This window comes from Candoia aspera, chromosome 4, assembly GCF_035149785.1.
Source record: "Candoia aspera isolate rCanAsp1 chromosome 4, rCanAsp1.hap2, whole genome shotgun sequence".
NCBI classification, from domain to species: Eukaryota; Metazoa; Chordata; class Lepidosauria; order Squamata; family Boidae; genus Candoia; species Candoia aspera.
This window is the reverse complement of record NC_086156.1, coordinates 115,147,593-115,160,849: the sequence shown is the minus strand read 5'-3', so window position 1 is coordinate 115,160,849 and position 13,257 is coordinate 115,147,593. Positions and strand designations below refer to the sequence as shown.

At 39.8% G+C, this 13,257-nt stretch overlaps 1 protein-coding gene and 1 gene segment (V, D, J or C); one reads left to right on the top strand and one right to left on the bottom strand.

Annotated features, from left to right (window-relative positions):
* Nucleotides 1-13,257, bottom strand: part of LOC134497233 (Ig mu chain C region membrane-bound form-like) — a 440,887-nt gene that overhangs the window by 123,149 nt on the left and 304,481 nt on the right.
* Nucleotides 5,866-11,715, top strand: LOC134495893 (vomeronasal type-2 receptor 26-like). Its single transcript, XM_063301538.1, has 4 exons — nt 5,866-6,654; nt 8,194-8,412; nt 9,528-9,654; nt 10,817-11,715. The coding sequence occupies exons 1-4, from the start codon at nt 5,866-5,868 to the stop codon at nt 11,713-11,715; spliced, it is 2,034 nt and encodes a 677-aa protein (XP_063157608.1).

Sequence of the window (13,257 nt, the reverse complement as noted above, 5' to 3'; positions counted from 1 at the left end):
TATGAAAGTTTTCTTTTAAATTATAGTATAAATTTCAGTCCTTTCAGTCACATATTTTCCCATTGTTCTATCAATATATTATGTCAAAAGTTTTTAGACCACTTTATGATACAGTTAAGGCAGTGTTTTTGATGCTTGGAGGAAATAATTTTTTTTCCATGGTGCCTCCTCAAGTTCATATGAATATTTCAGGGTTCCTGGCAATTGGGGAGTTCTCACTGCAAAAAATCCTTGAAATAAACAGAATGTTTAAAAGTGAAGTAATGACTTAAGCTGTTTCAATCCAGAGATATACTGTAATCTTATGATGATTTGACTGAATCTTTGAATGAATTGGCTCTCCAAATCAGATCAACCGTTAAGACTGAATCTCCAAATTCGATTAGATACTTCCAAATCAACTTTTCCCCCAACCTGATTTGGTTTGCATATATATTGTAAGGGTTATGTTTTAAAAGTCAGTTTAAAGATGATAAAAGTCATTGCATCTCTAGTTTAAGATTTTATACTTTCAGTAGAACATTTATTATTTATATCTGACAGTTGGGTTTGATATGGAACATGCATATGGATATCTTTGTGGCAAACTTTCAGTTAAAGGGAAATAATAGTGTTTGCTAAGTGTTTCCTTCCTTCCTTCCTTCCTTCCTTCCTTCCTTCCTTCCTTCCTTCCTTCCTTCCTTCCTTCCTTCCTTCTCTTCCTTCTTTCTTTTTTCTCCCTCTCTCCCTCTCTTTCATCATCCATTTATCTGCTGATGCTATCAACATCATTTGGTGAACATACCTAATGCTCCTTCCTCCTCCTATTTTCCCCACAACAACAACCCTGTGAAGTGGATTGGGCTGAGAGAGAGAGAATGGCCCAAGGTCCCCCAGCCAGCTTTCATGCCTAAGGCGGGACTAGAACTCTCAGTCTCCTGGTTTCTAGCCCAGTTTCTTGGTTTCTAGCCCAGCACCTTAACCACTAGACCAAACTGGCTCTCAATTAGTCCAAACTTCTGCTCAATACACCATCTCCTGCAACATCTCTGGCAAATGACCATCCAGCCTGTTAGAAGAATTCCACTGAAGAAGAACTCACCACTTCATGTGGCCCCCTGTTCTGGCTTCTACACATCATCTGCATATGAGTAAGGAGAACAACATGAAATACTGGCAGAGTCTGATGGTGAAAAGGGCTTAGTCTAGTGGCAAGGCAGAATCATGTCCCAATATTCTTGACAATATTCCCAGAGGTGCAGACCTTAAACCAGAGTCCTGACTGCTAATATGTTGGAATGCCACAATTTCTCCATGGAAAGCTAGAAGGCAGAGAGATCATCCTATTCAAGGAAGGGGGAAGGAACTTGGATGGGATGGTCCATTTGAGAAATCCTCCTGAATAGCGTGACTTTATAGATGGAGCTTCCTGCATTAGTGTCCTCCCTAAGTCTTATTAGGACAACTTCTGTGGCCCCACAATCTTATCTACTCAGTGCTGTGCTTCTAAGGTGGGTTCAGGCCCATTGAAACCTTGACACCCTCATGTTTTCTGTGTCACCTTCTGAACTTTGTTGCCAATAAAACATATTCATTTATCTTGATCTTGGGCTGGAGTGGGAGCACTCCTTTGTTTTGGGATTTCAACTGAAGTGCAGGATCTGATCCTTTTGTCAAAACGATGAAAGCAGCATGCCATTGCAATGCAAGCTCTGCCGGTTTTGTGCTGATGTATGAAGTCACGATGCAGGCACAAAAGGGGCAGAGCTTATGCGAAGATGACGCAACCATGTTTTCATCACGTATCCTCACTGTGGATGACTTTGGGTGTTTTGATTGGTTTACAGTCTAGAGCTTTCCTAGTAGGGCGATATAATGATTTAGGTTTGGAAGGACAAAAAAAGTGTGTGTTGGCATGTATGGAGGCATTCCTGTAGCACTTCTGTAAATTCCTCAAAGCAGCCAGCTCTTTTCCTTGGATCACACGTGTGGTGGTAAAGGTACCCTCTCATACATGTGTGAGCTGCATGTACCACCAAGCTTATGAGATGCCCCCATGTACATGTGAACTGCTTGAGGTGCCCTTGCAAGAAGACATCCACAGCAAGCTTAATTGATTCTGAGTGGCAACAGGGAGAAGGCTCAGCCAGGAACCTGTGGCACAGTAGACCAGACTGTTCCTCTTCACCAACCACATGACAGTAGAGCTAGCATTTGGAGCTAGTACAGAGGGATACATCATAATAAGATCACCCAGATGAGTGTATCAAAAACATTCTGACGCCATGCTGTAATTCACACTGCGCCTGCCTTTTCCTTTGTCTTGTCATTGACAATGTACTAGGCCAGAGGTACATCAGTGATGGCTTTGCTTTTGCTCAGGGCTGCCCAGCGAGCTGCCAATGCTTTGCTGGGAATCCAGCATACACTGTAGTTGTGTGCTGGCTTAATGCATTTGCTGTATCTTCAAAGGGATTAGGTTGCTTTAGATGAGCCAGGTTTTGGCCACAACCCACATTTGCCCTCTGCAGCTGCAGTGCAGTTCTGGGGAAAAAGATGCATTTGGCTTAAAGAGTTGCCAACAGGTGCAGTGAGGTCACCCACACTCCCCAAAGCAACTTCTTCTCTCTGGATCTGAAGAGATATCCAGCCCTAAATGACAACAGCAGTCAGGACAAGCATGTGGACACTCAGCCTCAGCCGGCACTCCCCCATGTGATTTCCACAGAGAAAATGACGAGTTTCCTCCATTGGCCAAGCCAATATCTTTATATTGACTTCCCATGAAGGAAAAGGATAATGGAGCCTCAGTACCACTTCAAGTCTACAGAGGCTTTTCATCTGCTTGTTTTGGTCTAAGGTCACCTTCCCTTTGCTTTCGTCGGATTACTATTCCAGAACCAAATTCCCCTATGGAATTGTGAGCCGATGTGAAAAACATATTGCTTACCAATGGTCCCCCTCTGAAACCAGAAAGAATGATCTCTATGCAATTATCAGACTCTCATGCCTCACTGAACCTCCAATTGATTTCCAACAGCTCCTAGAAAAGCCATAAAAAAACCCAAGGGTCTGAAATAACTCATTCCAGGGTTTCCATTCAGGGCTGGTGCAAAAGGAAGGCAGGGTTCTTCTCAGTTTGATCCAAGGCACTTTCATTCCCAATCCTTCCATTATATACTAATGGAACTAATACGGATCATACGCCTGTAGGTGGTCATAGAGGGACCTCTGACACCTGATGGTGATGCTTTTCCTGGTTTTATTTCTTTTACCACCCGTGGTGTGCAAACCTACTGCAGAGAAGTGCTCTAAGAATGATCCTGTTCCTGTTCGACATGAGTGGCAGCAACCAGGAGATGTCTTCTTTGGTGGGATGTCGTCACAGATAACTTATATTTTCAGTGAACTTTTCTTTGAGGAACATCCTTCACAAGTGCTGGCATCTGATTTTCCCATGTAAGGATTTCATCCCCCTTTTTTTGCTATTAGGACTTGGAAAAGATGGTGCCCATATGGCTTGACAAACCCAGTTTTCCCAAATCAGAATGGTCTACTGTGAGGGAGAAAGTCTTCAGATGAACCCATTATCTAGCTTAATGACTAAAAGTTGTGTTCTATTTGTCATGTTACCAAAATTTGTGCCTCACTTATTTTGCAGAAGCCTATCCTGAGCCTGCAATTTCATTATTTCAACCTCTTAGCATAGGTTAGCTGGAAATATAAGCGTTAGTTTGACATAGTGGTTAAAGGCACTGGGTTAGACAATGAGAGGCTGTGAGTTCTAATCCTGCCTTAGGCACAAAGCCAGCTGAGTGATTTTGGACCAATTCCTCTCTGTCAGCCCTAGGAAGAAGGAGGCAAGGGCAAACCACTTCTGAAAAATGTTGTCAAGAAGACTACACAAGGTGTCCATCTAGTCACCAGGACAGAAGAATGACTTGAAGGCAGGGAAGGGAAAAAAAGGGATGGAAAGGTAGTGTTGGTTCATAGACCACCTACTGTATGACCCAGTCATTATTCTTTTAAAACAAACATACAACCATGGCTATTGATTTTAATAAAAGTTTTGGAAAGAGACACTGGAAAAGGCAGAAACATCTGAAATGTTTCCAAATCGTACTTTTTGCTGAAGAAAGTGTTGATACAGCTTGAAGGTATGTATTATAATATAGAGTTTTTATTTATATCTATCTATCATCTAATCATCTAGCTTGGCCAAAATTTGAACATTTTTATCTACATTTGATGGCATGAATTTGGGCTTTAACACTTTACAGTGTTGGAGCCACAAACCAGATAGATCAACCATTTCTTACAGGAAAGTTTGCAAAGTCTCCCCAACCCCAGTTTTTACATTTAGTATATACAGTAAGTTGTTCCCATCACGGAGAAGAACATCTTGTATCTGGCTGCATATACACAATTAAGGTCAAGGAATGAGTCAGAAAACAAACAGTGAGTGGCAACTGATTCACCTCAACAGGCAGCGCTAACATGTTTAAACCTTGGTTCTCTAGATTTTTGGGATCCAAATACTTAAAATGCCTTAGATTAACCAGATAATTTTCTAAGCCTTACTCCTCCCTCCCTCCCTCCCTCCCATTCTTTTTTCCATCCAGTTGAGGAACAAATTGGAAAAATTGCTATTTTCTTATGAAAAAAGCTTTGCAAAGAAGAAGGCAAGGAATATTACTTTGATTCAGGACAGAATATGTAGATCATGTGGGACTGAGCAGGCTACGCCCTCTGGTTTCTAATACTGAGAAGACACAACAAATTGCCCCAACTGTATATTCTAGGTGACACTTCCCCTGATTTCCAAAACCTGTGTTCATCTACTCTTCACAAATTCATTATCAAAGCCCAATATTTTCTCATCTTTCTCGGGGCTTTCTCCCTCTCTCGTTCTCCCTAGTCTCTTTTGTGGATTATCTGTAGAGTTCTTGTTCAATATTCCCTCCCTCTTTCAAACCGTGATGAAAAACCATGACTGTTGCTTGCAATGAATCTGATTCAGTGTTGCAGCCAATGTTAAAGCCAATGTTAGTCTATGTTGTGACAGCAGGATTACCTGCTTTGTGGCATTTGCCACTGAATGAGCTTGTCACTTTATTGGCAGCATGGTGACCAAATTTTACCAACACATCTTGGCCTTGGCATTTGCCATAAACGAAATCAATGAGGATCCCAAGATTGTACCCAATATCACACTTGGGTTCCATATCTGCGACAGCTACTACAATGCAATAATGACCTATCGGACCACTATGGACCTTCTTTTCAAACTGCACAGACTTATTCCTAACTATGAATGTGATCCTGGGAAAAAGCTTATTGCTGTTATTGGGGGACTTGGTACTACTGTCTCATTCCATATGGCAAACCTTTTAAGTCTTTATAAGATTCCACAGGTAAGATCTGCTCACGGAACAAAGGAGACTTTTATAAATTATGATCATTTTTTTTTATTATTTTGATTTTGCAGTTCAGAAAGAGGAATAAGTACGTTACAGATGGACAGCCATGTTTCCCTAGTGTTTAAAAGACAAATGAATATTAATTCTGAGGAAGAGGATGGGAGAAAGGGTGAAATTAATTACTTTGCAGATACTTGTGCCAAGAAATCAGGATTTTTTTTTAACATGCAGAGAAATTCAAGCAGAAGGGAAATAGGTTGGTATCTTGAGGGTTCACGCAAACGGAGATACATTTTTTTTACTTTGACAATTAATGGCACAAAAAACGTGCTTGCATACAGATGAATTTCAGATTTTGTACATTCCTTGCAACCAGTTTCTAAAATAACAACATTTGTTTCAGCTTACTTATGGCTCGTTTGCCCCAGAGGAGAGCTATATTACACCAACCCCTACTCTATACCGCATGGTCCCAAATGAAGCCAGTCAGTACATAGGAATTATCCAGCTACTTCAGCATTTTGGATGGACATGGGTTGGGTTCTTCACTGTTGATGATGACAGTGGAGAACATTTCTTGCAGGTGTTAGAATCACTGCTTTCCCTGAATGGGATCTGTTCAGCATTCACAACGAAAATCCCACAAGCTCAGTTGCATGGTATCCAAAAGATTAATAGTGAAGTCTGGAGTATTTATCTATCTATGACTTATATCAAAGTGAATACATTTATTGTTTATGGAGAAACTTTGTCCATGATGTTGCTGAACTACTATATGCTTCTAGCAACTGATGGAGATCATTCAGATGTATCCTTTCAAAGGGTATGGATTATGACTGCCCAGATTGATTTTGCAATCACAGGACTTCAGGTGGGCTCAGATCTGCAAGTGTTTCATGGGGCCATTTCTTTTACTATTCACTCCCATCAACTTCCCAAGTTCCATAAATTTCTTCTGGCCATAGACCCATGCTGGGCAGGAGGAGATTTCCTTAAGGTCTTCTGGGAGCAAGCTTTTGACTGCTCATTTCAGTGTCCAAAGGTGCCAGAGGAGGAAGTATGTTCTTGGAAGGAGAGCTTGGAGAAACTTCCTGGATATCTGTTTGAAATTCACATGGCTGGTCATAGCTACAGCATCTACAATGCGGTCTATGCTGTAGCACATGCTTTACATACCATGGAGTTATTTAGATCCAAACTCAGATCAAAGAGTGGTATGAAAAATACGAAACTTCAAGATCTTCAACCTTGGCAGGTAATGGCTGTGGGTCTCTCCCTCCATCACAAAAAGATTAGTGCAGACTCATACACTATCCAACTTTTCTCTTTCGTGAGTAAGAAGTGAATGAAGTTGTATGAATGACCCACTGAGGAACATTCCTTCATATGTGAAACCAGAGGGCTGGGGGTGAGATGAAATGCTTTATTTTTTAAAAGCATTTGGATACGATAAAGGATTTGCATTCTAGATCTTTCTGTATATCTGCATCTCTAAGATATGCTCCAATGGATTAGAGAATGAATTAGTGAAAAGTCAAAAAGAAGAAAAAAGGAGGTGAGAAAAATCTTTGGAATGTTAGAAAGAAATTACATAAAGAGGGTTGGGACTCTGTCCAGAAGAATGATGATCTCCAAAAATAGAACCGAATGGGGTTAGATTTGGTATGATGGAGGGAGAAAGAGAGAGAGAGAGAGAGAGAGAGAGAGAGAGAGAGAGAGAGAGAGAGAGAGAGAGAGAGAGAGAGAGAGAGAACAAACACAAGAACTAAGACTGAATTTGACCAATCCATTCTTCAGTCCCCTCTCTCCTGATCATGTGACCAAAGGGTTTGGAAAGACTTTTAGAAGCCATGCTATGCAAGCTTTCTCTACTTTTTAAAGAGACGATTGGAAATGGACAGGTTGACTTGAAGGAGAAGTAAAGGCCTTGCTGAAAGAGTGAAGAGGCATGACCAATTAGAGAAACCATTACAGAAGAAAGGCATGGCAATGCAGTGGAGAAAATGGGAAGTGGGGGAGAAGCAGGGGAAGCCCTTAGCCAGACTATATATTTATAGTCTGCCCCAATCCTATAGTTTAGGGTTCTAACAGGTTTACACTGCTACATTTGCTCTCTTGTTACTATTGTTCCACATTGGAAAGCTTCAAAATTAAGTACCTGTGTGTGCAAATATCTTTAGAATGATGTAGTGTCAACCAATATTAGCCATCTAATACCTACCTATATTTCCACTTATAGAGAACAAGTGTAGATAACTACTGTACTTGTTGGGAGCCCTGTAGCCACACATTTCATTTCCTGGTTATTTGAGTGTGGAAAACATGCCATTCTTTAGTGCAAACCTGAAATAGTGTGAGCCTAAAATAAGCCCCCTGAAGTTGTAAAAAGCAAAGAAAAAACCAACAAGAAATAAAAAATAAAAAAACAGTCCTTTTGTACTTGTGATTTATGTCCTCCCATTAATCTCCTCATCCTTAACCAATAGTTAAGTAAGGTCCCCAGGTACCAAATATCTGGGATCCTCTGATTCTCTCTGTCTCTGTCTATCATCTATCATCTATCTATCTATCTATCTATCTATCTATCTATCTATCTATCTATCTATCTATCTATCAAATCACTATTATCTATCATCTTCTCTCTGGCATGGTTGCCAGTCTGTTGTTTCTCTTAAGGCATTGTGCATTGAACATCCAGGCGTTGCACAACAGAAAGGAGATGCACTTGGAAATCATTCCAATGGTGTTTTCAGTGTGTTTTTTTCCCTTTTCTCCCTCTGTGCCTCGGATCTAGCTGCACCCAGCTCTTCAATCTATTGTGTTTAACAATTCTGCTGGAGAAACAGTGTTCTTTAATGGAAAGAAGGAAGTGGGAGGTCAACTTGATATCATGAACCTGATCACATTCCCAAATAACTCCTTTGTTAGAGTGCAGATTGGAACGGTGGATCCTGAAGGGAAAAAACTCAGTATTGATGATTCGACAATTGTATGGCCCCGGCGTTATAACCAGGTATGGTCCAAGGTGCACTTTGGGAATTTCTTCTCTTCTTCAGACCTGGATCTAAACATTTGCATTCTTGAATGGTCTGAGCCCATCATGGGTGACAATTCATTTCCATAAAAATTAGGTAGGTACCACTGAATTGGGTCTGAAACCTGGTGACTCTGTGGATGGAACCCCTTCACCTTTAACAGTTCCTGATGATTATCTTCAGCTCTTCAGAGGATATTCGACTGATACTATCCACCCATCTTTTCTACTGTCTTTCCATTCTTCTACTTCACTCAACCTTGTAAGTGTAGTCCTTATTTCTAATCCACCATCCAATTGTATCTCATGCCCAAAGTATGTATGTGAGTTTCTGCTGGCTAAAAATTGCCTCAGGGTAGCAGTCAGCCTTGATTTGGTCAAGATCCAATTGATTGATTCTTCCTGTAGTCCATGGTGCTCATAGTAACTATCTCCAAATCCTCAATTCAAAAGAATCACTTTTCTTTCTCCTGTTCCTTTTCTATGCCCAGCTTTCACAGTCATGCAATGCCACTGGCTAAGCTGTTACTTTACCTATTGGTGTAAACTTTAGAAATCATATACTAAATGTTTATATTTACCTTGCTGCATAATATATAATATATATGGAAGCCATTTTTGTTTAAATTTAGTTAAATTTCTGTTATGTGTACATATACTGTTAGTTTCATTGCATTTTCCATGTCTTGATTAAACTTTGATTGGGTCAGAGGAAGCAGTCATCATCAACATCATCATCATCATCATCATCTTCAGGAGATACCATGACTCATTTCTTGATTCTCTAAGAAACTGGATTGAGTGACCTTATTTATTTATTTATTTATTGAACTAATGATTTAGTATCTCTTTATTTGATCTCCAGATTTTTGTTATCTAGATTACTAGATACTAGATGTTCTTTCCTATCAATTGCTGATGCTCAGTGAAATATTTTTTCTTGGTGAAATGCTGTGTGAGACATGGACTCATGTTTTCCTAGCCCCATGACTACCCAGAAGTCATTTCACTTATAAATAACAGCTGTGAAAATCTGTGAAATAATTTTTGTTATTCCTCCCCTAAACGTGATGCTACTTATTTCTGTGTGATAGGTGCAACCTGTGTCAGTATGTACTGAATCTTGCCCCCCTGGTTATCAGAAGAAAAAAAGAGAGCAGGATAAATTTTGCTGTTATGATTGTGCACCATGCCCAGAAGGGAAGATCTCAAATTTGAAGGGTAGGCAATGCATTCTGTTCAACAGCACTATGTGTACAATTAATTCAGATAAAAAAGTAGCAACTGTCACCTTGTTCCTGCATTCAGGTGATTAGCTGGAGTTTACTGAATAACATCAAATCAAAAGAAAGAAAGAAAAAGAAAACTAAATGAAAAGATCCCATCCCCACACATTCTGCATCTTCTATGTGGTAAACTGACACATTCATTAATTCACCCAATGATAGAATCATAGAATCATAGAATTCTGGAGTTGGATGGGACCATGAGGATCATCTAATCCAACCCTCTGGAATGTGCAATGAAGCCAATGAAACCATCTTTTTAAAAACCTCTAACAATGGAGAACCTATAACATGAGGTTATAGATAGACTGTTCCATTGTTATATAGATCTCACCATCATTTTTTCTCTTCCTTATATTTAAACAAAACCTAGATGGCTGCAACTTATACACAGTGTTTTTGGTCCTAGTTCAAATTTCTGACCATTTTCCCTATGCCCCCCTTGCATATATCTGAACACTGATGTCATGTTTTCCCTTAGTCTTTTCCCCCCACTCCAGACTAAATTTCTCATATGTTGTGTTCTCAAGTCCCTGTATCAACTTCATGGCTTTCAATGGCTTTCTGGAAATTTGGTGCCCAGAATAGTACACAGTACTATTTGGGCGTGGTCTCACCAGTGCCAAGGAAAGGGGAATAAACTGATGAAAAATAAAACAGTATTATTTAGAGTGCTTGCAAGGAAAAGATTGTAAAAGGGCAAAGTGTTCCTTCAAGCTGGAAGAAAGGACATGACAATGGGAGATGAAGTTCAAAGGCAGCAAACATCAATATTGATAATATTGGGGCATAGGCACAGATGGAGATTTACAACATATAAAAGAAATTTCTTTTCCATATCTCCTACAAGAGCAATAGCAAAACTGAAAATTTACTGCGAAGGAAAAAGATTGAAAGTCTTCAAATACATTGAGGACAAATGACAAATATCTATATTATATTTCATAATAAGAACAAGAGCACAGGCATTATCAGCAGTTGAAGAGCTGCTTCAGTGCTGGCTTTTCAAGGGATGGTCCAGCAAAAGTTGCGTATTCTGGCCCCTGGTTACAGAAGAATTGATGCTTAAACAGAACCTTTTCTTTTGTTTTCTTCAGATATGCTTGATTGTATTGAATGCCCAGAAGATCAATATACTACTAGGAACAGGGATGGATGCATTCCTAAAACAATGAGCTTTCTTTCTTATGAGGAACCTTTAGGAATCAGTTTAATTTCAGTGGCTATTTCCTTTTCCTTGATCACAGCGCTGGTGTTGGGAACACTCATTAAGCACAGAAATACTCCTATAGTCAAAGCCAACAACAGGGACCTCACCTACACTCTCCTCATCTCGCTTCTTGTCTCCTTCTTGTCTTCTTTGCTCTTTATTGGACAACCTAGAAAAATGACTTGCTGTCTCCGACAACCTGTTTTTGGCATCATCTTCTCTGTGGCTGTTTCTTCGGTGTTTGCCAAAACGATCACTGTTGTGGTAGCATTTACAGCCACCAAACCAGGATCCAAAATGAGGAAGTACATGGGGAAAAGACTATCAAGCTCTGTTGTCCTTTCCTGCTCTCTTGTTCAAGCCGTTATTTGTATTGTGTGGGTGGCAACCTCTCCTCCATTCCCAGATTTAGATATGTACTCAGTCACTGGAGAAATTGTAGTAGAATGTAATGAAGGAACCACCATCCTGTTTTATCTAGTCTTGGGTTACATGGGATTCCTGTCCCTCATCAGCTTTTCAGTGGCATTCCTAGCCAGGAAGTTGCCAGATACTTTCAATGAAGCTAAGTTTATCACTTTTAGCATGTTGTTGTTTTGTAGTGTTTGGTTGTCTTTTGTTCCGACCTATTTGAGCACCAAAGGAAAGTATATGGTAGCTGTGGAGATCTTCTCCATCTTAGCCTCCAGTGCTGGGTTACTGGGTTGTATCTTTGTTCCCAAATGCTACATCATCTTTCTAAAGTCTGAACTGAACACCAAGGAACAGCTGATGAGGAGAAAATGATAAGGAGTCTCTTATTACCTTATAACAATAACCTAAGTTTATGTACAAAAGGGGATTATTTCTGATTTTATATGAAAGTATATGTGGCAGCAGGCCTATTCCAACCAATTATCATTTGCACCAATCCACTTAAATGTATTCAGTTGCTCATACAAATATTGTGGCAGATTTATCTGAATATGGAATGGAAAATAAAAGCTGGGATAACCTGTTCACTGATTATTTTTCACTCATGTAGTGTCTAAATGTCATTGTTATATTCAGTTGGAATAATTCATCTCCACATCACTCATATTTTCCAGAAACTCAACTTGAAGGAGACTTGTTTTTCACTTGTTTTAAGCAGACAGTGAAGATTGGGTGGCCCATCCAACCATTAAACTAAACAGACCCATGTTATGCTAACCTGTAGTGACACATTTTGGGCAAAATATGTGTTTACTTTTGCTGACTCAAATACCTGCTGGTGACTCATTAAAGCATCTGCATCCTTTTTTCAAGGTCACATGGCTGCTTTAAAGAGTTGCAGATAGCTGCCATTCTGAACTGAACCTGAAGTCCAGCTCAGACCTCTTGATGAATAATCAATGCAATTGCAGAACCTCTCTTTGAAAAGTGACCCTCATTTTGAATAGTTGGAAGAAAAAAGGAGCTGCATCAGCATTATTAAGGGCCCAATCCTGACTCCCCAAAATATCATATTCAGCTCCATATGCTCTCCAGCAAATGCCTTCTGCCAGCTTTTGGAACATTGTGGTTTGGGGAGAAGGTAGTTTCCATTATCCATTATCTAAAGAGTCTATCCCACATGAAAGTTACAAAATGTTACTGGCCATATTTAGGCTCTTGTCTATTCCAAAATGAAGGAAATCAGCAGCTTGTATAGTACCTCCTCTGTCCTGACTAAGCAAAGACTACACCGAGACGAGGAGAAAGTCTCTAGTGTTTTATTTACTGCTATTGTAGACAGGAAATCCTACCAAACTGAAGGAGCATGGGAAAACCCAGACAGATAAATCCCAAAACTCAAGGCGGGTCTGTTCTGGGCTTCTTTGAATAACAGCTCAAAGTCTCTAAACTACACATGTGTTTTCCCCCCTAGATAGGGGCCTCCTCCTACTTACCATCCATACTCATGACATCCTCTAATGCCAGATCCAAAGCCAGGAACATAAAGGTATAAATCTGAGAATAAGTAAAAAAGCTAAATAAATATGTCCATTTTGGATGGACACAGTTTACACTTTTGGTTGTGGATGGTAATAGTAGAGAGTATTTTCTGCAGGTCCTGTAACCTCAGGTTTATGAGAATGTTTTACTTTCCCAGAGAGGAAAGTTGGAGTCGGCCTGTCCCTCAAAAGTTTTGATGTGGTTCTCTACAAAAGTTATTGAAATGCAATCATTCCTGCAGCTAACAGAAAAGATAATTTAATTTAAGAGGGATGAATCAAATTAACTGTATTTAATGAATTCAATTCAATTTGAAATAAATGTACATTTTTAAAAATCACATTTGTCTGACATAGCTCAGCTTCATTGGTG